At 38.3% G+C, this 26370-nt stretch overlaps 1 protein-coding gene across 1 annotated transcript; it reads right to left on the bottom strand.

Annotated features, from left to right (window-relative positions):
• Positions 1-377: 377 nt before the first annotated feature.
• Positions 378-13574, bottom strand: LOC128506668 (interferon-induced GTP-binding protein Mx1-like). The gene is made up of 12 exons (XM_053477232.1): positions 13370-13574; positions 5961-6095; positions 5370-5521; positions 5090-5228; positions 4785-4983; positions 4500-4578; positions 4281-4403; positions 3247-3388; positions 2922-3080; positions 2424-2500; positions 2038-2253; positions 378-715 (listed from the first exon to the last, which is right to left on the bottom strand). The coding sequence occupies exons 1-12, from the start codon at positions 13557-13559 to the stop codon at positions 494-496; spliced, it is 1833 nt and encodes a 610-aa protein (XP_053333207.1). The 5' UTR covers positions 13560-13574; the 3' UTR covers positions 378-493.
• Between the last annotated feature and the right edge of the window lie 12796 nt (positions 13575-26370).

Below are 26370 nucleotides of genomic sequence, written 5' to 3'. Positions count from 1 at the left end.
AGGCTTTAAAGATCCTGAATTTTTTTTTTTTAACTCATCACCATTTTTATAGCACATGTTGAATGGAATTAAAATATTTATAACAAAACAATTAAAGCTTGATTTATTGGCCACCAAGAAATCAATTTTAATTCAAGTGAAAAGAATTAATGAATCATCTCCCAAGCAAGTTTAAGAAGAAAAGACATAAAATTCAGAAAGTACATTCAGAATAATTGACAGACAACACAGTACCATAGGAAACAACAGAATCTTGGGTTATGTTAATATGAATAATGTCCAAACAAACAAAAATTTGTTTAAATTATCTATGTTAACTAAAATATTTATAGTTAAAATAATAATAAATAAGATTTAAATAAAATAAACGTAAAGGTAAGTTTTTTTTTTATATCAGAAAAGTATGTATTTTTAATTGCAATTGACAGTTATACCCTTCGTCCCAAATCAAAATTTCCCATTATTGATTATAGATTTGCACTGACAATTGAAGTTAAAACTTAATCACTTTTTCTAGAGCCTCTTTCAGATCATCCTGGTGTTTTTTTAGCTTATCACGTTTGATCTTGTTGTCACCAATTTCTTCCAGCAGCGAATCAATGTCTTGTTCCTGTGTGATCTGTATCATATCTCTCTGCAGCTGTGCAGCTGATTCCTGAAGCACCATGTACTTGATCACCAGTGGCACCTGGTCAGCCAGACGTCTGTTCGCAATCTAAACACATATTTAGTAGACAAAACAAGTGGTGTACCAATGAGGAGAATATGAAGAATGTTTGTCTGTCACAATAACAACAAAGGTTAGCTTTATACTGTAATAATAGGGTAATAAAGACTTTATTATATCCTAGTGTTTAGCTAGAGATATGACTTTGCATGACTTTATATTTTAATACCAATATTCGCGAGTTTTGAGTGTTCCTTGACTTGGGGCCTCCGAGTGGCGCAGTGGTAAAGTGCTTGCCCTATCATCCAGACATTGCGAGTTCGATCCCCGGGTGATGCTGTAACTTCTCACAGCTGGAGGCCTAGAAAGAGCTGATTGGCCGAGTTCTCTCACAGGGCGGGGAAGGGTACTTCGTGCTCCTACACGGCTCTACAGCCAATCAGGGGCGTCTGTGAGCTCACGCAAGCGGAAGGAGAGGATAGCGCTGTCCTTCGAGTGTGTTATGCCACCCGCAACGGTGTGTGAGCGAGCAATTCGAGAAGATGTGGTCGGTGACATCATGTGGGTCGGAGGAAATACGTTATACGGGAAAAAATCAGGGTAAAATCCCCCCCCAAAAAAAAATTTTTACTTGAAAAACAAACAAGTCTTGGTTTACAAATACCGAGTATCATGTATATTTTGATGCGAGTGTCATGTGATCACAACTGAGCCAATGGTTTTTATCTCTCTTGCACTGCAGAATTGTGGGTAATCGTCTCCCCTGCTGGATCTTAGTGTGTGTCTCTTGCTGATAAAAACAACATCCGTGCACATGTGTACTGTTTACTATAACACTGTGACCGTGTGTGTGTGTGTGTGTGTGTGCAACTCAAAGAGAAGAAGGGGTTGTAAGATGAGAAGAGGAAGAGGGAAGGGGCTGATTCCACCTCTCCTCTTACTTTAATTTCACATACACACACACAGCACCTGCGCACATAAACAGAAACACTTATCTGTCGGGATTCATTTTTACTTTTTATTAAAGCTAAAGAGCAGGTTAATTTGTTTTATTTTTACCTTCTTTTTTGTATTAATTACAAAATGTTTTGAAATACAAGCCCACTTCCAGAATGAATTATGTATTAATAAACTGATATTGGACCATTTACTGAATAGGCAACCATAAGATTTTAACATGATTTAGATTAAACTTGTTCTTGAACTGTAATAATCTGTCCAAAATCAAAGCAGGTATTACTTAAAGATTTTATAGTTGCATGCAGTATCCATCATGATTATGCCAGATTATTGTCGGCTTCATTGTAGTTTAATATAAAATTACAAATAATCAGTAATCCCAATGGAAATTTCAAGAAATAATCACTTACGCTGTAGTAGGACTTGATTTGATTCGTCAGTTTCTTCAGGGTGTCTTTAATGTCTGAACTAAGGGCTCGACCCTCTTCTTCCTCCTCCCTCTCCTTTAGCATTTCACCGTATATGCTATTATCCTGGGTGTAGATCATCAGCTCCATTTTAAACTGAGTCCTCAGCATTAATTCTGCCTCCGACTCCTTTTTCTTCTTTATGTCAATAATCTTCATCTAGAGGAACAAAGAACCATCTCACTAACACATGTTGAACATTATTCATCCCTGACAGCTAAATGAGCATATTAAGCTTTGTGTTTATTATACTGAATTTTGTCTTTTTGGTCCAACAATTTGAGGCAGAGGTTTCCTGTAATGTTGGTATATACAATATGAAGACTTACCCTTGCAATTTTATGAAGATTTGGAAATTTTTGAAAGTTGGCTTCAGCTAGCTGAATGAACTCTTCCATAGTGAAATCTAAAGACAGATTGGTAGAGCTGTGTAAATAACATGTGCAACAAACAATTAAAAAATGGAGATCATGTGTCTGAGAAGCATGACATATGTTTTGCTATTGCTGCCTTGGTCCACTATTATTCTCACTCTATATGCTACCACATGGTGAGAGAACAGTGTAGGCTTCAGCCCATTACTTTGTTAGTGTAATATTTTTTTAAGTCTGTTTAATTGTGTTATTATTTAGAATCATAATTATGTTTATTCTATGTCTTTTATTATTCTATAAAACACTTTATAATGCTATTAATGGCTCCTGATTCCACAGAAAATATAGATTCTCTAAGATTTATCTTATCTTTCATAGAAGAAAATGTTTTTTATTAGTATTAGTTTTAGTACTATTAGTAGTAGTATCCTTAAACAAATCCATGCTATATACCTGAGATTTTCCTCATCTTCAAAACAGCAGGTTCTTCCAGCTGCTTTATCCGGGTTCTTAACATCATCTCAAAGGTCTTGTAGTTGATGAAGCCTGGAAGCTCTCTGCCTCTGTATTTTTCCTCATACAATTGTAGTTCCTCATCAAGTACCTTGTTAACTAGATATTTTCACCAAAGTATTCAGGATAAAGGTAAATGACATGAACTTCAGTGTGGGTCTTTTTTCCCTCCCTCTATATTCATTTCTTTGTTAAATATGAGTATAGCAACTCATATTTGTATACTGTATAGCAACACAACATCATTTATTACCATGTCACTTACATTTTTTGCCTGATGTATCTAGCTCTTTCTTCCACTCATCAAAGTGTTTCCTCAGACGTGAGAAGATGTTGACATGCCGCAGACTTTTCAGCTCCTCTCCAGTTGTAAGGCTGATAACATCTTGAATAAATGCTGTTATTTTCTAATAAAGAAACAAAGTTCTTCTTTAATCAATGTTTTATATCTTATCATGGTTACTTGTAGCATATAAATTTACAAAAGAGTTATGCAGAACATTTTGCTGAAATTTAGATGAAATATGTTTTGTTATCTTAGTGTAATATATGTAGTGTTTTAGTAAAGGAAAGCTATTGAAACTTTATCACTTAAGTATTATAAATGGCAGGAGTGGCAACTGTAGTAAATGTGTAGCAAATTATATAAAAAAGAATAATCAGATGGATAGTTTAGGACTGTACAGGGGATGTGACAATAACTCACTGCTGAGCTCTCATAATGTGCTAGTGGTGTTTGCTCTGTTTTAATGTTTTTCTAAAGCTAAGAATCTCATCACAGTTTTGAGCTTGAAGTGTTTTGTAAATGTCACTCGCTTTTAATGCTGTATGTGACTTGTTTGCATAGTGTGCACATTTAAACATCTATTTTATCCGGATTTGCATCTTTCTACAGTTTCATTATTATTACCACACCTTTTTGGCATCCCTCAAAACACTCTTGTTGTAAACTCTATTCTAGTTTTACATGATTCTTCCCATATTTTTCCTCTTTTTTGCATTTTTGTTCATTTTAAGAAATGTTAATGTAAAACACAACTTGTCTGTTCTGTAAGGTCTTTTTGTATGTACTGTTTAAAGGTAGAGTGGGCAATATTTACAGCAATACATCGAGTATTCTGGACATGCAGGTTATCATCAAACAAATTGAACAATATTGAACAAATCTATTGTTGAACAAATCTAGAAACAATTTTTAGAAAATGACTGCACCATGTCATGTAAAATTATATAATTTTAAATTTCGGGAACTACAGTATACCTATAGTTAGTGTTATTTCATTTTTGTGTGCAACTTACATCAGTCAAGAAGATCATCTTGTCTGTTGGATCTGAAGAAGGCCCTAACTCATAGCGATTCAGTGCCTCCTGAGTTTCAAACAAATTGATCTGGATTTGCTCATCTATTAGTGAAAGAGAGTGCTAAAAAAAAAAGAAAAAAACACGCATTTTACATTAGGTAGTAGTGATGTTAGTTCATTACACAGTGTGTAGACTTCCTGAAGGAACTAACTTTACCTTGATGTGATGGACAAGATTGACCGTGAGTTTCTCAGCCAAGTTAGGAATGGTGGCTTTTCCCTCAATATACAATGTCCTGTGAAAAATATCAACTGCATTTTACACTTAAAAACAACAACAAAAAGATAAATATAACCTCTTATACTAGTGAATATAGTTAATATTGTTGTATTTAAATATAAATTCTTCATACTGCACTTTTTTTTATTAAATGTAAAAGTAATTATCAAATTTCTGCCGAATAAATTAACTTAAAAAATTAATTTAAGCTAAAATATGCACCTGAATCGTGGGTGGTTTATAAAGAAGTCCTTCTCCTTCTCGACAGCTTCATGTAGTGAAATGTTTTTGTTGATCTCTTGCTCTCCTCGGCACCTGACAATCATGTATCCTTTTTTGAGGGAAAGTAACTTATTATTGATGGTGGACATCACTGTCTCCTCCATGTCTCTATCCACCAAGTCAGGCTTAGTTAGGATGACTGTTTAAAACAGACAAAAGGTAATGGAAGACATATTATGCATGTGTTAAAGCTAGACAACATGAAAACCTACGTTTTGCAATTTACTCCACATTAAAATACAGACCAAGGGTTCTCATGCCATGTGGATCAACTTCCTGAGCCATCTTTAGTGCTTCGGTAGTGGCAATGTCCTCGTTACATGGCATCAGCACTAGCATGATGGTGGCCTGCTTTGTGATGAACTTTCGAATCAGGCTCTTAATCTAAAATAAAATCAGGAATGTGTGTTTATGTGTTTATATTATATCTGTGTTAGATTTACAATGTTATTTAAAATGTCATATTTATTCATTAAAATCACATAACAAATATGATTCATTAAATGATCAGTAAAAGTAATTGACCTGTTCTCCGATGTCCTCTGGTTGCCCTTTTACTGGCTCATGGGCAATACCAGGCAAATCAATGAGTGTGAGGTCAGGAACGTTGGGTGACGTTACCTCCAGGCTAATAAGCTCGTGACTGATGTCCACAGCCCCAGCTATTTCATTCTGAGCTAAAATGAAATAACTATATTCATTTATTTTCCAGCTTGTTGTAACAAAACAAAAAAAAAAAAACATTTCTGCAGATCAAGAGATTAGGAAAGCAGGAAATTTTTTCGTACTTTTCAACATAGCCATTGGGTAAGTCCTCATAAGTCCTCAATACTTATAGCCATTGGGTAAGTCCTCAATAATAATAATAATAATAATAATAATAATAATAACACAATGTAATAATAATAATAATAATAATAATAATAATGCCGGGACAAACATCATCCTAAGGTTTAACTGGGTGAAGCTCATTCATCTAGGAAAAATATTTGCCCAAATTTTGTCTGAAATTTGATTTTGTGTGATATTAATATCTTTATAGTGTTCTTATAGAGCAGACATGTAATCAGAGCCATCCTGATAAACAGCATGATTGTAAGGGCGATCTGTACAAACCTTTTCTGATTATTTTATCCACATCTGTTGAATGTTGTATTTCTTCTTTAATATCCTTGTAACTAATCTTTCCATGCCATCTTTCATTTTTGCTCTTCTTCATCTTGAGTTCGAGTGGACATCTTGTCACAATATCTGCATAGGTAATATCAGAGAATTAAAGGGACACTCCTATGAGGTGACAAATATAAAAACAAATAATTACTTTTCTCTCTGTTTTTAAAATATATAATTGAAGTAATTTTCTTAGAATGAACTGAATTGCATTATACACAAAACGCTTACATTTGCCTTACCACATAATCTTGTTTTAAGAGTAAAGACATATGAAAAGAAGAGAAGAGAGAAAATGTAAAAGTAGGTCACATCCATAATGTTAATCAGATTAATTATTGAGATTAATCGTCAGGAAGCATGCAGCCTTTTTCCCTATTAAACCTGGGTACTAAAGTTATTTTAAATTTCAATTTGTTTTCATGACATATAAAATAAATAAATAAATAAATAAAACAGTCCTCAGGAGTATATAATATAATTAGGAGGCACACTTCAGGACTATTTCCAATCCACTGACTGGCAGATTTTCTTCCAAATAGACATTAAAGACATTAATAAATTCTCAAACTCTATCACAAATACATTGTTATGTGCACTGAAAACATTACTGCAAAAAATCTGTATCATATCCTTTCTCAACAACACATCCTAAGTTAAAGTTGATATAAATGCAGAGCTTTAAATTCAGCCTACAGTATATTGTAAGTCTGGAACCTGGCAGCATACAGGCATGGCTTCAGACCATCAGAGAAAAAATATGCTAGAGGAACAAGGTTGTGAGGAACTAACAAGGACCTACTGTAATCTTAAACATAAGTTTAGTCATTTCTTTCATAGATTACAAAGGTGGGAAAATCTGCAATGGAGGCTTATTTGCTTTACTACCCAATGTGCAGAACACCTTCTATGCTCAGCCTGAGTCAAGCAACCCATTCGGTGCAGTCAAACAACCTGTGGATTGCAACAGCTGTGGTCTAATCACATGCCTGATGTGAGCTTCTCTTTCATGATGGTAAACCCATCCATGGCTCAAAGCATTTGCCAAGCAGCTAGGGTTTAAAGACTTCTTTAATTTGTCCCCAAAATCAATCTCTACATGCTTCATGTAGACGACAATTTGTCCCTAAGATGTCTGCAGCAAGTGGAATGACTCTGGCCCTCTGGCTCCGATCTGTTTCTCTCTTCTCTTCTCTTCTCTTCTCCAATTTGCAAGTTCTTAAAATAGGTCAGTGGAAAAGCTATTGCTTTAGTGATTTACAATACTGTACTCTTACATATTTGAAAAGAAAAGAATCTATATGAAAATTATTTATCAAAAATGTATAATAAGTTTATTTTTTTATAGCGCCATTCAAAAAACTCAAAGTCGCCTTACAATAACAAAAAAATATTTAAACATAGCAAGAGACATCTGAAAAACAACAAAAACAGAATACAGATAAACATGAAATCCATAGCAAATATCCAATCACATATTCAAAGATCAGGAAAACAGGACGAGAAAAGATATGTTTTAAGGTGGGTTTTGAAATTCTGTAGTAAAGAAAGATCATGGATGTGTTTGGGAATAGAATTCCAGAGTGTAGGGGCAGAAATACTAAATGCTTGTCCTCTGAATGATGCTAATTGTCATGCACACTCAAGCTGCGAGCGGCACTAGGACCCGGCGGTCGCGAACCAGGAAGTATAAAAGGAGTAGACAAACCACGATTCAACGCTCAGTCATTGAGTTCAGCCCATGTCGGTTCTGGCTTTCCATCCATCGATTCGTGAGTACTCACTTTATTAGGTTTTGCTTTCTGATATTCAGTGTGTGTTTTTAGGACGCGGGTTAAATTTGTGTTTTTCCCTTGCTCCCCTTTTGTGAGAGTCCTTAAACTAAATCGCGTGATTATCCTGCCTACTTGCTTTCATCTGTGTTTGGGTTCACCATCCACGCTACATTGGGCTAATCGCTAAGCTAAGTCATCTGGTCGCCCACGTTAGTTCACCCTGACAGAATGACTGAGCCTAAAGCGGTGAACCCAGCGGATTACGCTCATCTCTGCGACGTGGTTGACCGGCATGCCGGGCTAATCAATAAGCTAACCGGAGAGATTGCTACTCTGCGCCAGGGCATCCAAGATGTCGTGGCTTTGCGCCGCGAGGTGGCGGAGCTCAGGAAGAAGAACGCGGATCTCCGGGCGGCTGTTGCTAGCGCGGCGAGCCGGCCTCCCGCCACGGCGGTCGCGGCGCCGCATCACCTCCCAGCCCCCCCCCCACCTTATTCTGATATTTTTCTCTCACTACCAGAGAAATGGAATGGCACGGACGGGAAGTGTAGTGTGTTCCTAACAGCGCTCGATCTGGTGTTTGAGTTTAATTCCACCAAATACTCCACCGATCGGCTACGCATTGCTCTCCTCGTCTCGTTGCTATCTGGGCAGGCAGCAGACTGGGCCACGGCAGTACTTAAATCAGACTCAGATACCGCCCATTCATATAACGAGTTTACACGTCAACTCAGACTTACCTCACCCTGCGGGCGAGGTGGAGACCGACACCAAGCTGTATCACCTGCGCCAGGGTGGATTGTCCGTGAGTCGCTACACCGCGGAGTTTAGGACCCTTGCCGTACAGAGACGCCGCGCTCCGAACATCCTATTACGAGGGGCTGGCGTCACGTATAAAAGACGAGCTTGCCGGACGAGAGCTTCCAGCCACGCTGGAGGGACTAATACAACTAGCCCTTTGCATTGATCAACGTCTCCTCTCTCGTCCGAAGCCAGCCCCGAGGACCCTGCCGCCTGCTCCCACCTATCACCGTTCTGCACCCTCACCACCGACCAGTTTCACCACTGCCACTACTGGACCTGTCGGATCTCCACCTCCTGCCGTGGTTGACACCGGAGCCGGGGAACCCATGCAATTAGGACGCGCCTCCCTGACCGCAACAGAACGCGAGCGCCGGTATCGAGAGGGGTTGTGTGCCTATTGTGGGTCCGCGGCACACCACCGGGCGATCTGTCCTGTCCGTCCGGGAAACGCCCAGTCCCGGTGAGGCTGAGGAGAGACTCACCGGGCCCCCTCTACCGACACCACCACCTCTCGACTTACGGTTCAGGTAATCCTCCAATTTGGCCACAAACGAGTCAGAAGTACTGCATTCATCGACTCCAGGGCAGCAGGTAACTTCATTGACTCTTCTTATGCCAAAAAATGGGGGGTAAAATTTAAGGCGTTATCCCAGCCCGTTCGGATCACATCTGTCGACGTCCGCCCATGTGTCGACTATCGGGGGCTAAACAACATAACCATCAAAAACCGACATCCACTGCCTCTTACCAACTCAGCCCTGGACGCCCTCTCTGGTGCCACCATCTTTACCAAGTTGGACCTCCGGAGCACCTACAACTTGGTGCGCATCAGAGAGGGCGATGAGTGGAAGACGGCCTTCATCACCCCAACTGGACACTACGAGAGTCTCGTTATCCCTTTTGGACTATGTAATGCCCCCGCCGCATTTTAACACCTGATTAACGACGTTCTCTGTGACATGCTTGGCTGGTGGGCATTCGCCTATCTCGACGACATCCTCATTTACTCACGCACCGCTGAAGAACATATCCAGCACGTCAGGGCGGTTCTAAAGAGACTACTCGCCCATCAACTGTACTGTAAGTTGGAAAAGTCACGAGCGCTCCACCACGTTCCTGGGTTTTGTCATCTCGTCCCAGGGTGTGGCCATGGACCCGCAGAAGCTGGAAGTTGTGCGTCATTGGCCCCTACCCAAGACCCTCAAGCAACTCCAACGGTTTCTCAGGTTTGCGAATTTCTATCGTCGCTTTATCCGGGACTACAGTACAGTTGCTGCCCCCCTAACCGCTCTGACTCGTCCCTCATCTCTCCCTTTCCACTTCAACCCTACTGCTATCTCCACCTTCAAGAATCTCTGCCACAGTTTCACCACCGCTTCTATTCTCCTTCACCCTGATGTCAGTAAACCATTCGTTGTGGAGGTGGACGCTTCAGATGTGGGCGCTGGAGAGGTTCTCTCCCAACGGGGTCAGATCAGAAACTACACCCATGTAATTTTTTCTCTTCAAAAAATTTGACCCCCCTCAGCAGCGATACGGGGTAGGGGACCGCGAGCTGCTGGCCATAAAGTGGGCTTTGGAGGAATGACGTCACTGGCTCCAGGGTTCCAGGGAGCCATTCATTATCTGGACAGACCATCAAAACCTCATCTCCATCAGAAATCTAAAACAGTTTAGATTATGATTTCGTGAGTACTCACTTTATTGGGTTTTGCTTTCTGATATTCAGTGTGTGTTTATAGGACGCGGGTTAAATTTGTGTTTTTCCCTTGCTCCCCTTTTGTGAGAGTCCTTAAACTAAATCGCGTGGTTATCCTGCCTACTCGCTTTCATCCGCGTTTGGGTTTACCATCCACGCTACATTGGGCTAATCGCTAAGCTAAGTCATCTGGTCGCCCAGGTTAGTTCACCCTGACACTAATCAATGGAGAGAAATTAACAGTAGACCATAGAAATATATGGGGGAGCAAGACCATGCAGTGCTCTGAAAGTGAGAAGGAGAATCTTGTATTGAATGTGGGAGCAAACGGGTAGCCAATAAAGTCTGTGCAGGATGGAAGTAATGTATGAGGATTTATTTAAATAAGTGAGGACCCTAGCAGCAGAGTTCTGAATGTATTGAAGCTTATACTGTATAATGTTGTATTTGGTAGACCATAAAATTTTTTTTTACAGTAGTCAAGTCGAGAAGAAATGAAAATGTGAATCAGTGTCTTAGCATCCTTGATGTCTAAGAAGGGCCGTAGAGGAGCTATATTGCAGAAGTGATAGAAGGCAGATTAAGTAAGTGACAAAATGTGAGGTAGAATGGAAAGATAGGAGTCAAAAGTTATACCCAGATTTTTTACAATGGTGGAAGGTCTAACCAAGGTCCTGGAAATGTTAACAGTATCAGTACAGAAAGAAGCAATGTTTTTAGGTGAACAAATAAGTAGAACATTTGTTTTATCAGTATTGAGCTTGAGAAGGTTACTGGTCATCCAAGCATTTCTGTCGTCAATACAAGCGGAAATGGAGTTTGTGGAAAAGGAATGGTAGTGTCGAAAGAATTGAGTGTGTATAGAATTGAGCGTCGTCTGCATAGCAGTGAAAATTTAAAATGTGACAGTGGATGATTTTACCTAGAGGAAGCATGTAGATGATGAACAGTAGTGGGCCAAGAACAGAACCATGAGAAACACCATGAGAAACAGGTGCAGTAGAGAATTTGGCCTGGAGTTGTAATGTTGACAGTCAGACAGATAAGAAGCGAACCAAGCTAAGGTAGTTCCACAAATACCAAAAGCAGAGAATCATGAAATGAGAATACTGTGAGAGATAGTATTAAATGCATAAGAAAGATCTAAAAGAATCAAAATGCTAATAGAGCCAGCATCAGAGGCCATAAGAAGGTCATTGACAACCTTAAGAAGTGCTATCTTAGTACTGTGGTGAGAGCGAAAACCGGATTAAAAACAATCGTACAGATTATTAGATGACAAATACGACTGTAGTTGAAAAGCAACAACTTTTTCAAGTATTTTTGACAGTAGGGGAATATTTTAAATTGGTCAGTAGTTGGCCATATCAGCAGAGTCAAGGCTGGGTTTCTTTAAGACTGGTGTGACAGCTGCAGATTTAAATTCAAGAGGAACAACACCAGTGCTCAAGATATTAGAAATGAGAAGTGAAATAGGCCTTAAAATAACAGCTGCAGAGTATTTAAGCAGGGATGTAGGGGCAGGATCAAGATGTCAGAAAGAAAGATAGACTTTACTGAGTAACTCAGAAATAAAAACAGGAGTTGGAGGATCGAAATTAATAAAATACCAGTTGTACACTGTTGAAAAGAGAGAATATATATACGATTTATTTTATTTTGGAAGTAATGTTATAATAACTCACAGAGGTCTACAGAGTTGGTCATAAAAAGAGCAGGGGGGCTAGTAAGTTTGTTAACTACAGAAAACAGTGTTTTAGGATGGGAAGATGCATTTGTGACAAGAGCAGAATAATAGCTGGAGCGTGCAGTATTTCAAGCTAATTTATATAGCTGAAAATGATCCTTGTATGCAATAAGATGCACAATCAAGCCAGTTTTTCTGTAAAGGCGTTCCAGGCGATCAGTAGTTTTCAATTTGCGAAGTGAGGGGGTAAACCAGGGTGATGTATGTGTAGAAGGTTAGATTCTGCATTTGACTGGGGTGTAAATATTAAGAGCAGTAGAAAGAAGGTCATTATGTTTGGCAAGAATATCAAGAGCAGAGCTGTGTTCAGTTATATCTGAAAGATGTGTCTGTACATCATCTCTGCCTTTAACCCCAGCATTCTAGCTAAATCCATTACAAAGATGAAGGAGATAGGGTTAGGCATTCATCTGTGCAACTGGATTTTTGACAAACAGACTCCACGTTTCTTCCACATTTTCTCTAAATAGGGGAACTCTACAGTGATGCATTCTCAGCACCCCCCTGGACATCTTGTTCACTCGTGTTTTTGTTGCCAGGCACAGCACCAATATAATTTTAAAGTTTTTTGATGACTCCACCATTCTCACCTCTTCACATACAGAGATGAGACAGCCTACAGTGAAGAGATCAGAGTGGTATGATGACAGCAACCACTACATCACCAATCAAATTAATTAAAACTAATGAAATGATCATGACTACAGGAGGCTACAGCATGTAACAACCAACCTTTAATTGTTTGCACTCTGTGTGTTTCTTGGAAAACCGAAACTTGGATGCACCAGGATGCTTAACCTATTATGCAAATCCTTAACGTGTGATTTCTCTAGACAACAAAGAGAAGCTAGTCACACACAATAAACTTGACTTCCTTTAAAGTTATCCAGTACACAGAATGTTGTCCAGACTGCCAACATACAGATCCTCCGAAGGCATTCAATCGAGCACCAGCCGCCTAACAGTTTCTACATGTGGACCATCATAATATATAACACTTTTTTTTAGACATTTTTTTTACACTTATAATTAAATTTCTTTTTTTTTTTTAGTAATTATTTAAGATGTAGATTTATACAACCAAAAGAAAATCCTAAATAAATAAATACAATAAATACTCTATAACCATTTTTCTTATTCCTGCCATCCATTTTTTCATTACTTAGCCTTTCATGATTTTTTTTATTTAAATTATTGTGTTTGGACTACACTTTACAACAATGCTTACATTTTTAATTTATTTATTTTTACATTTGAGAAAGAGACAAGTTAGGATATAGGAGTTAGGAATAAATCAACATTGCTTTATTGTTGATGAATGGTGACTCACCACTCCCACATGGCAGTGGGACCCCAGAGAGGGCCTCCAGCACCGAGCTCTTCCCCGAACTCTGGTCTCCAATTACCACAATGGCAGGCAACATGAGGTCCGTCTCCACACCAAGAGCGCGCAGGGAGTCAGTAAGGTCGATGTGCGGACGCACCTTCTTCTCATACTGCTCATTCAGGCTAGTACTCATCTCTGACAGATGATAAACTCAACAAATATATCTTCAATTATTAATATGTAATAGTTGTTTAGAGGCTGGCTTTACGAAGCTTTAATTATTTCCACTCTGTGCGTTGCTTAAAAACTAAACCTATGCACCAGGATGCTTTACCCTCTCATGCAAATTCTTAACAAATAGTTCCTTGGATTAGCCAATCACAGGAGCGGCAAGCACAAACGAACAAAATATAATGCCAGCTCATATACACAGTAAGAGTAAAACAATAATTAGCTTTATTACAGGACTAGTCAATAAAAATGTTTACTCCAAAAAAATCTCAAATTTAAAGAAGATTAAAAATGAATGTTCAGACATGGGCAACTTCTAACTCCAAGATAATGCAGTAGGAAATAACGGTGGAAAAAAAAAACACAGCGAGGCCACATCCACTCCATGAGGTCCCCTGTTCCTTTGGTCCAACTCCTAAGTAACACACAAATTCAAAGCACTATATTCGGAAGATACTGACATTTGACAACCTTCCCACTGCTCTGCCAACTTAAGCTGGCATTGCATTCTGTCTGCATGGATTCCATCCCAGCGTCTCCTCCCAGATCTCTACAGCCAGGAATTTACTTATGAAGACACTTGTGTTGAATGGCAAGCTTTTACAGTCTGCAGAACCTTGGAACCTTGGAACACTTTGTTCCTCTTTTGTGTTTCCCACATTATCTTGTAGATACCCGCTAAACAGCTGATAACCCCCTTTATGCCCCTTCTCCCTCGTACAGCCACATTATTAATTAACAAGCCAATTAGCTCAGTGACAGGTGTGTCCAACTACACCTCAGCGATTGTAGGTCAAGTTCAAAATACAAGTCCCAAGTCACTGAACACCGTAAAACACATACGTGCAAAAAAATAAAAAAATACCCAGCACACTCAAAACCAAGAATACACGCAAAGACATTGCCCCCAAAACATATACAAAATGTAGAAGGTCACAATCTACCCTGTGACATCCCCCCACATTTTATTATTGACAGTCTCTGCCACACATACTAGTCCCTATAATGTGCTGGTGGTAGCAAAGTCAAGTCTGATATACAGTGTTTAACAGACAATGTGTAGGTTTAGGCAAAAATCCATAAAACAGGTCCAGGCCATATCTGAGCATCTTTAGCCAATGATTGTTCTGGTTTGTTATGGGAGCCATGCTTACCTTAAATGCATTCCTAGTCCAAGTCTGTTCTGGAGCAACCATTTCTCATCATACCCTGTGCATCACTCTAATATCTCACACCTATTCCAAAACCATGTATGGCTCTCTATTTCAACAAGTGTACAACTTGTAACGATCTGATTAACCAAACTACTAACCGATTTTACACTATGAAAAATCTTTACCTTCAGACTTGGCGTGTACTAAAACCAAAGAGCAAGAATGACCAGACAATAACCACTAAAGTAACCCAAAAAAGTGTATTATACAAAAACTAAAGCAAAAGGTGCAGCAAAACAAAAGAAAAAATCAATTGTGTGACCCCAAAGTCTGGGTTATTGTGTTACTTTACTGAGTAACTCAGAAATAAAAACAGGAGTTGGAGGATCGAAATTAGTAAAAATACCAGTTGCAAAGTCCGCAGGGAAGTCATTTGAGTGGTTAGAGGAGTACACTGTTAAAAAGAGAGAATATATATACGATTTATTTTATTTTGGAAGTAATGTAAGAATGATTTACAGAGGTCTACAGAGTTGGTCATAACAAGGGCAGGGGGGATAGTGAGTTTGTTAACTACAGAAAACAGTGTTTTAGGATGGGAAGATGCATTTGTGATTAGAGCAGAATAATAGCTGGAGCGTGCAGTATTTAAAGCTAATTTATATAGCTGAAAATTATCCTCGTATGCAATAAGATGCACGGTCAAGCCATTTTTTCTGTAAAGGCATTCCAGGCGATCAGTAGTTTTCAATTTGCGAAGTGAGGGGGTAAACCAGAGTGATGTATGTGTAGAAGGTTAGATTCTGCATTTGACTGGGGTGTAAATATTAAGGGCAGTAGAAAGAGGGTCATTATGTTTAGCAAGAATATCAAGAGCAGAGCTGTGTTCAGTTATATCTGAAAGATGTGTCTGTACATCATCTCTGCCTTTAACCCCAGCATTCTAGCTAAATCCATTACAAAGATGAAGGAGATAGGGTTAGGCATTCATCTTGTGCAACTGGATTTTTGACAAACAGACTCCACGTTTCTTCCACATTTTCTCTAAATTGGGGAACTCTACAGTGATGCACTCTCAGCACCCCCCTGGACATCTTGTTCACTCGTGTTTTTGTTGCCAGGCACAGCACCAATATAATTTTAAAGTTTTTTGATGACTCCACCATTCTCACCTCATCACATACAGAGATGAGACAGCCTACAGAGATGAGATCAGAGTGGTATGATGACAGCAACCACTACATCACCAATCAAATTAATTAAAACTAATAAAATGATCATGACTACAGGAGGCTACAGAATGTAACAATCAACCTTTAATTGTTTGCACTCTGTGTTTCTTGGAAAACCGAAACTTGGATGCACCAGGGTGCTTAACCTATTATGCAAATCCTTAACATATGCTTTCTCGGGACAACATAGATGTTTGCTCCTGTAGCTAGCCATACACAATAAGCTTGACTCCCTTAAAAAAAATCACAAAAGACTAAAATCCCCCAGGACTATTACGAGAAAGAATTTTACTATAAGCAAAGATATACTTCTAGAAAGTTATGAGAAAGGGTTTTTCTTCATTGTTTACATTATGCGAAAAATATCAACCACATTCTGCTCACATTTTCCTTATATAATAGTATCTAAGGTGGCTTAATGGTTAGCATCGTTATCTTGCACCTCCAGGTTCGATTCCCATCTTGGGTCTGTGTGCATGGAGTTTGCTTGTTTTGCCGATGCTTGGTGGGTTTACTCCAGGTACTCTGGTTTCCTCTAGTCCTTCAGTTTACAAACATGGAGATTAATTGCCCATAGTGTGTGCTTGAGCATGCATGCCTGTGAATGTGTGTGTGTGTATGTGTGTGTGCCCTGCAAAGAATTGCCACCCTCTCCAGGGTGTACTCTGCATCCTGGGATAGAAGGCAGGGCCACCTATATGACCCTGATCACAGTCTAAAGTAGTATAGACAATGAGTGAAATAATAGTTTGTTTTTTCCTGGATTCATGTTCATTATGAGCCCTTGCACTTGTCAAGGATAAGTGATGTTTTGGTGCATTTGTGATCCTGCCTCATACACCAAGATTGGCATGTGATCCTGTTGATAACAGCAAGATTTTTGGAGGCAATGTGAGACACTGGCATGATGGTGAAAGTCTTTCAATTATATATTTTAATAAAATTATTTTTATTTAACATGCAATTTAACACACAAAAAAGAACAGGTGCTTCATCAGGTGGGTGCAACTATGTTATCAGAAAAAGAAACACAGTCAGCAAATTAACAATAATTAGCTTTAGGACTGGCAGGACTGGCCAATAAGAATTAAAACTACAAAAACGATTAACAAAACTAATTGAATGATCATGACTACAGGAGGCTACAGCATGTCATAATCACCCTTTGATTGTTTCCACTCTGTGTGTTTCTTGGAAAACCGAAACTTGGATGCACCAGGATGCTTAACCTATTATGCAAATCCTTAACGTGTGATTTCTCTAGACAACAAAGAGAAGCTAGTCACACACAATAAACTTGACTTCCTTTAAAGTTATCCAGTACACAGAATGTTGTCCAGACTGCCAACATACAGATGCTCTGAAGGCATTCAATCGAGCACCAGCCGCCTAACAGTTTCTACATGTGGACCATCAAAATATATAGCACTTTTCTTTAGACATTTTTTTTACACTTATAATTAAATTTCTTTTTTTTTTTTTAGTAATTATTTAAGATGTAGATTTATACAACCCAAACAAAATCCTAAATAAATAAATACAATAAATACTCTATAACCATTTTTCTTATTCCTGCCATCCATTCTTTCATTACTTAGCCTTTCATGATTTTTTTTTATTTAAATTATTGTGTTTGGACTACACTTTACAACAATGCTTACATTTTTAATTTATTTATTTTTACATTTGAGAAAGAGACAAGTTAGGATATAGGAGTTAGGAATAAATCAACATTGCTTTATTGTTGATGAATGGTGACTCACCACTCCCACATGGCAGTGGGACCCCAGAGAGGGCCTCCAGCACCGAGCTCTTCCCCGAACTCTGGTCTCCAATTACCACAATGGCAGGCAACATGAGGTCCGTCTTCACACCAAGAGCGCGCAGGGAGTCAGTAAAGTCGATGTGCGGACGCACCTTCTTCTCATAGTGCTCATTCAGGCTAGTACTCATCTCTGACAGATGATAAACTCAGCAAATATATCTTCAAATATTAATATGTAATAATTGTTTAAAGGCTGGCTTTACGAAGCTTTGATTACTTCCACTCTGTGCGTTGCTTAAAAACTAAACCTATGCACCAGGATGCTTTACTCCTCATGCAAATTCTTAACAAATAGTTCCTTGGATTAGCCAATCAAAGGAGCGGCAAGCACAAACGAACAAAAGATAATGCCAGCTCATATATACAGTAAGAGTAAAACTCAAGTAAGCATCAATATGTTTCTTTTGATTCTTTTAAATGTTCTGATGCCTAGTGATGTTCCACAGATATGATCATAGGCTTTACATAAATCTTAGTGTGATCAAATGGCATTTTTGGCTTCAATTGCACAGGTCATATTTTGGTATTACAGTATTTTGAGAAAAGTGTCAAGTGTGTAATAATTACAAGAAAATGTGTAAAGCTACAAAGAACTGACTAACAAAATATCAAAAGTTTAGAAATTTGACAAACTGTAAATAATATATTACATATTATATTACATACAGGTATTGTATTTATTCTAAAAAATGTGGATGATAATAAATCTAGTAATAGACTTTACAAAGATTAACAATTGTGTTTTTCAATTACACTAATTGGAAAAGAATTGTTTCCTGAACCCAGCAATCTTTCATCAAGAAATTTAACTTTCCCCTTCAATTCCAAACATTTTTTTCCTTGTTGTAAACTATAATCTAGTTTAATAAATGAATATTTTTAGTTTCTTCTGGAATGTCAATTTGCTGCAGCCATAGCAACCCAGTTCAGCTATTTTACTACTACGTTTTACTTTGCATAGTGATTTTATTACGAGAAAGAATTTCACTATGAGCAAAGACATGCAGTACTTTTAGAAAGGGTTTTTCCTTCATTATTTACATTGTGTGGAAAATTTCAAGCACTTTATACATCCATTTTACTCATATAATAGTATATAAGGTGGCTTAGTGGTTAGCACTGTCACCTTGCACCTCCATAATCTATGTTCGATTCAAAAAAAAAAAAAAAAAAAGGTATTTAACAGGTGCTTTATCGGTTTGGAGCAACTATGTTATTAAAAAAAAAAAAGAAAAGAAAACACAGGCAGAAAATTAACAATAATTAGCTTTATAACAGGACTGGTCAATAAAAATTTAAACTCCAAAAAAATCTCAAATTTACAGAATTTTAAAAATGAATGTTCAGACATGGGCAACCTCTAACTCCAAGATAATGCAGTAGGAAAAAAAGGTGGGAAAAAAAAAAACACAGCGAGGCCACATCCATTTCATGTGGTCCCCTGTTCCTTAGTTCCAACTCCTAATAAACACACAAATTCAAAGCATTATATTCGGAAGATACTGACATTTGACAACCTTCCCACTGCTCTGCCAACTTAAGCTGGCATTGCATTCTGTCTGGGTGAATTCCATCCCAGCGTCTCCTCCCAGATCTCTACAGCCAGGAATTTACTTATGAAGACACTTGTGTTGAATGGCAAGCTTTTACAGTCTGCAGAACCTTGGAACCTTGGAACACTTTGTTCCTCTTTTGTGTTTCCCACATTATCTTGTAGATACCCGCGGTACAGCTGATAACCCCTTTTATGCCCCTTCTCCCTCGTACAGCCACATTATTAATTAACAAGCCAATTAGCTCAGTGACAGGTGTGTCCAACTACACCTCAGCGATTGTAGGTCAAGTTCAAAATACAAGTCCCAAGTCACTGAACACAGTAAAAAACATACGTGCAAAAAAATAAAAAATACCCAGCACACTCAAAACCTAGAATACACGCAAAGACATTGCCCCCAAAACATATACAAAATGTAGAAGGTCACAATCTACCCTGTGACATCCCCCCACATTTTATTATTGACAGTTTCTGCCACACATACTAGTCCCTATAATGTGCTGGTGGTAGCAAAGTCAAGTCTGATATAGAGTGTTTAACAGACAATGTGTAGGGTTAGGCAAAAATCCATAAAACACAGGTCCAGGCCATATCTGAGCATCTTTAGCCAATGATTGTTCTGGTTTGTTATGGGAGCCATGCTTACCTTAAATGCATTCCTAGTCCAAGTCTGTTCTGGAGCAACCATTTCTCATCATACCCTGTACATCACTCTAATATCTCACACCTATTCCCAAACCATGTATGGTTCTCTATTTCAACAAGTGTACAACTTGTAACGATCTGATTAACAAAACTACTAACCGATTTTACACAATGAGAAATCTTTACCTTCAGACTTGGCGTGTACTAAAACCAAAGAGCAAGAACAACAAGACAATAACCACTAAAGTAACCCAAAAGTGTATAATACAAAAACTAAAGCAAAAGGTGCAGCAAAACAAAAAAAAATAATAATTGTGTGACCCCAAAGTCTGGGTTATTGTGTTACTTTACTGAGTAACTCAGAAATAAAAACAGGAGTTGGAGGATCGAAATTAGTAAAAATACTAGTTGCAACGTCCGCAGGGAAGTCATTTGAGTGGTTAGAGGAGTACACTGTTAAAAAGAGAGAATATATATACGATTTATTTTATTTTGGAAGTAATGTAAGAATGATTTACAGAGGTCTACAGAGTTGGTCATAACAAGGGCAGGGGGATAGTGAGTTTGTTAACTACAGAAAACTACAGTGTTTTAGGATGGGAAGATGCATTTGTGATGAGTGCAGAATAATAGCTGGAGCGTGCAGTATTTAAAGCTAATTTATATAGCTGAAAATGATCCTCGTATGCAATAAGATGCACAATCAAGCCAGTTTTTCTGTAAAGGCAGTAGTCAGTAGTTTTCAATTTGCGAAGTGAGGGGGTAAACCAGGGTGATGTATGTGTAGAAGGTTAGATTCTGCATTTGACTGGGGTGTGAATATTAAGAGCAGTAGAAAGAGGGTCATTATGTTTGGCAAGAATATCAAGAGCAGAGCTGTGTTCAGTTATATCTGAAAGATGTGTCTGTATATCATCTCTGCCTTTAACCCCAGCATTCTAGCTAAATCCATTACAAAGATGAAGGAGATAGGGTTAAGCATTTATCTGTGCAACTGGATTTTTGACAAACAGACTCCACGTTTCTTCCACATTTTCTCTAAATAGGGGAACTCTACAGTGATGCATTCTCAGCACCCCCCTGGACATCTTGTTCACTCATGTTTTTGTTGCCAGGCACAGCACCAATATAATTTTAAAGTTTTTTGATGACTCCACCATTCTCACCTCATCACATACAGAGATGAGACAGCCTACAGTGATGATATCAGAGTAGTATGATGACAGCAACCACTACATCACCAATCAAATTAATTAAAACTAATGAAATGATCATGACTACAGGAGGCTACACCATGTAACAATCAACCTTTAATTGTTTGCACTCTGTGTGTTTCTTGGAAAACCGAAACTTGGATGCACCAGGGTGCTTAACCTATTATGCAAATCCTTAACGTATGCTTTCTCTGGACAACATAGATGTTTGCTCCTGTAGCTAGCCATACACAATAAGCTTGACTCCTTTAAAAAAAATTACAAAAGACTAAAATCCCCCAGACTATTACAAGAAAGAATTTTACTATAAGCAAAGATATACTTCTAGAAAGTTATGAGAAAGGGTTTTTCTTCATTGTTTACATTATGCGAAAAATATCAACCACATTCTGCTCACATTTTCCTTATATAATAGTATCTAAGGTGGCTTAATGGTTAGCATCGTCATCGAGTTTGCTTGTTCTGCCGATGCTTGGTGGGTTTTCTCCAGGTACTCTGGTTTCCTCTAGTCCTTCAGTTCACAAACATGGAGATTAATTGCCTATAGTGTGTGCTTGAGCATGTATGCCTGTGCATGTGTGTGTGTGCCCTGCAAAGAATTGCCACCCTCTCCAGGGTGTACCCTGCATCCTGGGATAGACTGCAGGGCCACCTATACGACCCTGATCACAGTATAAAGTAGTATAGACAATGAGTGAAAAAGAAATAATAGTTTGTGTTTTCCTGGATTAATGTTCATTATGAGCCCTTGCATTTGTCAAGGATAAGTGATGTTTCGGTGCATTTGTGATCCTGCCTCATACACCAAGATTGGCATGTGATCCTGTTGATAACAGCAAGATTTTTGGAGGCAATGTGAGACACTGGCATGATGGTGGAAGTCTTTCAATTAAATAATTTAATAAAATTATTTTTGTTTACCATGCAATTTGCCAATTACCCCACATAAAAAAAAAAAAAAAAAAAACCACAAAAAACGAACAGGTGCTTCATCAGGTGGGTGCAACTATGTTATCAGAAAAAGAAACACAGTCAGCAAATTAACAATAATTAGCTTTAGGACTGGCAGGACTGGCCAATAAGAATTAAAACTACAAAAACGATTAACAAAACTAATGAAATGATCATGACTACAGGAGGCTACAGCATGTCATAATCACCCTTTGATTGTTTCCACTCTGTGTGTTTCTTGGAAAACCGAAACTTGGATGCACCAGGATGCTTAACCGTTTATGCAAATCCTTAACGTGTGATTTCTCTAGACAACAAAGAGAAGCTAGTCACACACAATAAACTTGACTTCCTTTAAAGTTATCCAGTACACAGAATGTTGTCCAGACTGCCAACATACAGATGCTCCGAAGGCATTCAATCGAGCACCAGCCGCCTTACAGTTTCTACATGTGGACCATCATAATATATAGCACTTTTCTTTTTTTAGAATTTTTCTTTTTTTACACTTATAATTAAATTTCTTTTTTTATATAAATTATTTAAGATGTAGATTTATACAACCAAAAAAAATCCTAAATAAATAAATACAATAAATACAATTAATTCTCTATAACAATTTTTCTTATTCCTGCCATCCATTCTTTCATTACTTAGCCTTTCATGATTTTTTATTCATTTAAATGATTGTGGTTGGACTACACTTTACAACAATGCTTACATTTTTAATTTATTGATTTTTACATTTGAGAAAGAGACAAGTTAAGATATAGGAGTTAGGAATAAATCAACATTGCTTTATTGTTGATGAATGGTGACTCACCACTCCCACATGGCAGTGGGACCCCAGAGAGGGCCTCCAGGACCGAGCTCTTCCCCGAACTCTGGTCTCCAATTACCACAATGGCAGGCAACTTGAGATCCATCTCCACACCAAGAGCGCGCAGGGAGTCAGTAAGGTTGATGTGCGGACGCACCTTCTTCTCATACTGCTCATTCAGGCTAGTACTCATCGCAGATGATAAACTCAGCAAATATATCTTCAATTATTAATATGTAATAGTTGTTTAAAGGCTGGCTTTACGAAGCTTTGATTATTTCCACCCTGTGTGTTGCTTAAAAACTAAACATATGCACCAGGATGCTTTACCCCTCATGCAAATTCTTAAAGGGGTCATACAGGCCGACATGCACTTTTTTAAGCTGTTTGGACTGAACCGTGTGTTAGGAAAGTGCGTACACAACCACTCTACGATGATAAAGAGCCGCCCAGTGGTTTTCTTTTCATTTTTTATAATAACATGCCCCTTCTGAAATCAGGCCAATCGCAAATGCCTGTCAATGTGACGCCACACCACAAGAGGCTGCTCCTACACAAGTTGATTGACACTGGTGTTTAAGCAAAGACCCGCCCCGAGTGAGAAGAAGCTGTCGGCCATTGTTTTTCGCCGCTGGAGCAAAATGGCGCCTAAGCGAGTGTTGTGTACAGTTGTTGGGTGTAATAGCGAACACAGCAGTCGTCATTCACTACCTAGGGTTAGTGACCTAGGGTACCTACCTAGGGTTAGGTATATGAGCCACTGAGGACGCAGTGGCTGAATTTAGTTTTTGAAGCTAACGTCCCCGCCGATTTACCTAAATGCGTTCATGTTTGCGCTAATCATTTTTCACCAGACTGCTTTATAAACGCGGGTCAATATAAAGCAGGTTTTCCTAGGAAGCTGCTCCTAAAAAATGGATCTGTACTAACGCTTCGTGTTCCTGCTTTGTCTTCACCAGGCTCAGTTATTTATTTTTCTATGAATCTTTGCAGATCGCCTTTTCTAATAATCACGATGAATGCGGATTGTAAGTTAACTTATACTCTCATAGAACATGGTTATGGCTTCTTCTCTATGTACATCCGTCTCGATATAATCCCTAATCGCACGTTTATAATAAACAATGCATTAAGGTGATTGTCTAGTTGCAAACTGTGTACGTAGTCGGAAAACTGTATTATGCTTACCTTTGTTACGTTAGATGGTTTATAACAATGTCTGTCGAAGATTAAGAAGTCATGTAAACACATCAGTAAACACATCGCGTCCGTATCTCTCTCAGTAAGCTTCTCCGCTTTATGTTGTTGTTGCTCGCGGCAGCGCAACAGCCCGTTAATTCATGCCCATGCAGTGATGAGAAAGACAAATCAAGTCGATGCATGTCCATTCTTTTAATTTCTGCGTTGTCAGGCAAAATTTACATTTTAAACTTCCGCGTAGGTTCCGTACTTAAATCGGGACTTAAAAAGAAAACAGGCTCAGGCTCCATATTCCAGCGTTTTCCAGTTTGGACTACATTACCCACAAAGCACTGCGTTGTGGGCAATGCTTTGTGGGTAATGCAGTCCAAAGCATTGCCCGCACGGGACTACACTTCCGTGGCTATACCCCACGTGTGTTGTGAAGACACGCCCCATCGAACTGGGGGGGCGGGCTCAGCAGAGGTCATGAGCATTTAAATTAGCATGTACTGAAACAGGTTGCTGAGAACAGAGCTAGTTTTTACCAGGTAAAAGTAGTGTTTTTTTTACACAATCCTTTTGAATTTTTAATTAACGTATAATACAAACTTTTCATTAGGACCCTAAAGATCATATTAACATTTAATGAAAAATGGGATGTGTAGGACCTTTAACAAATAGTTCCTTGGATTAGCCAATCACAGGAGCGGCAAGCACAAACGAACAAAAAAAATGTTGCCAGCTCATATATACAGTAAGAGTAAAACTCTTCAGCATCAATATGTTTCTTTTGATTCTTTTAAATGTTCTGATGCCTAGTGATGTTCCACAGATATGATCATAGGCTTTACATAAATCTTAGTGTGATCACATGGCATTTTTGGCTTCAATTGCACAGGTCATATTTTGGTATTACAGTATTTTGAGAAAAGTGTCAAGTGTGTAATAATTACAAGAAAATGTGTAAAGCTACAAAGTACTGACTAACAAAATATTAAAGTTTAGAAATTTGACAAACTGTAAATAATATATTACATACAAGTATTGTATTTATTATTAAAAAAATGTGAATGATAAATCTAGTAATAGACTTTACAAAGATTAACAATTGTGTTTTTCAATTACACTAATTGGAAAAGAATTGTTTCCTGAACCCAGCAATCTTTCATCAAGAAATTTAACTTTCCCCTTCAATTCCAATCATTTTTTTCCTTGCTGTAAACTATAATCTAGTTTAATAAATGAATATTTTTAGTTTCTTCTGCAATGTCAATTTGCTGCAGCCATAGCAACCCAGTTCAGCTATTTTACTACTACGTTTTACTTTGCATAGTGATTTTATTACGAGAAAGAATTTCACTATGAGCAAAGACATGCAGTACTTCTAGAAAGGGTTTTTCCTTCATTATTTACATTGTGTGGAAAATTTCAAGCACTTTATACATCCATTTTACTCATATAATAGTATATAAGGTGGCTTAGTGGTTAGCACTGTCACCTTGCACCTCCATAATCTATGTTCGATTCAAAAAAAAAAAAAAAAAAGGTATTTAACAGGTGCTTTATCGGTTTGGAGCAACTATGTTATAAAAAAAAAAAAAAAAAAAAAAAAACACAGCCAGAAAATTAACAATAATTAGCTTTATTACAGGACTGGTCAATAAAAATTGACCAAAAAAAACCTCCAAAAAAATCTTACATTTAAAGAAGATTAAAATGAATGTTCAGAAATGAGCAACCTCTAACTCCAAGATAATGCAGTAGGAAAAAAGGGTGAAAAAAAAAAAAAAAACACAGCGAGGCCACATCCACTCCATAAGGGCCCCTGTTCCTTTGGTACAACTCCTAAGTAACACACACATTCAAAGCACTATATTCGGAAGATACTGACATTTGACAACCTTCCCACTGCTCTGCCAACTTGAGCTGGCATTGCATTCTGTCTGGGTAAATTCCATCCCAGCGTCTCCTCCCAGATCTCTACAGCCAGGAATTTACTTATGAAGACACTTGTGTTGAATGGCAAGCTTTTACAGTCTGCAAAACCTTGGTCCCTCGTGGCAAGCCTTAAATGCCAATACTCACTGATGCCTTAGTTCTCCGCCCTTCACAGTCAAGCTTCTCCATTTATTCCACTTTGTGCCCCTTTTGTGTGTCCCACATTATCTTGTAGATACTTGCTGTACAGCTGATAA

The sequence above is a fragment of the Clarias gariepinus genome, chromosome 18 (genome assembly GCF_024256425.1).
Source record: "Clarias gariepinus isolate MV-2021 ecotype Netherlands chromosome 18, CGAR_prim_01v2, whole genome shotgun sequence".
NCBI classification, from domain to species: Eukaryota; Metazoa; Chordata; class Actinopteri; order Siluriformes; family Clariidae; genus Clarias; species Clarias gariepinus.
Note: the sequence above shows the minus strand (reverse complement) of the source record. Positions and strands in the feature narration are given on the sequence as shown.

Excerpts from the sequence above, each read along its gene's own strand:
- LOC128506668 (XM_053477232.1), bottom strand. The coding sequence starts at position 13,559 with ATGAGTACTAGCCTGAATGAGCAGTATGAGAAGAAGGTGCGTCCGCAC. Across the intron at positions 4,984-5,089 it reads ACATGGCATGAGAACCCTTG|TCATCCTAACTAAGCCTGAC; the intron begins GTCTGTATTTTA and ends TGTTTTAAACAG. Across the intron at positions 4,579-4,784 it reads ATAAACCACCCACGATTCAG|GACATTGTATATTGAGGGAA; the intron begins GTGCATATTTTA and ends TATTTTTCACAG.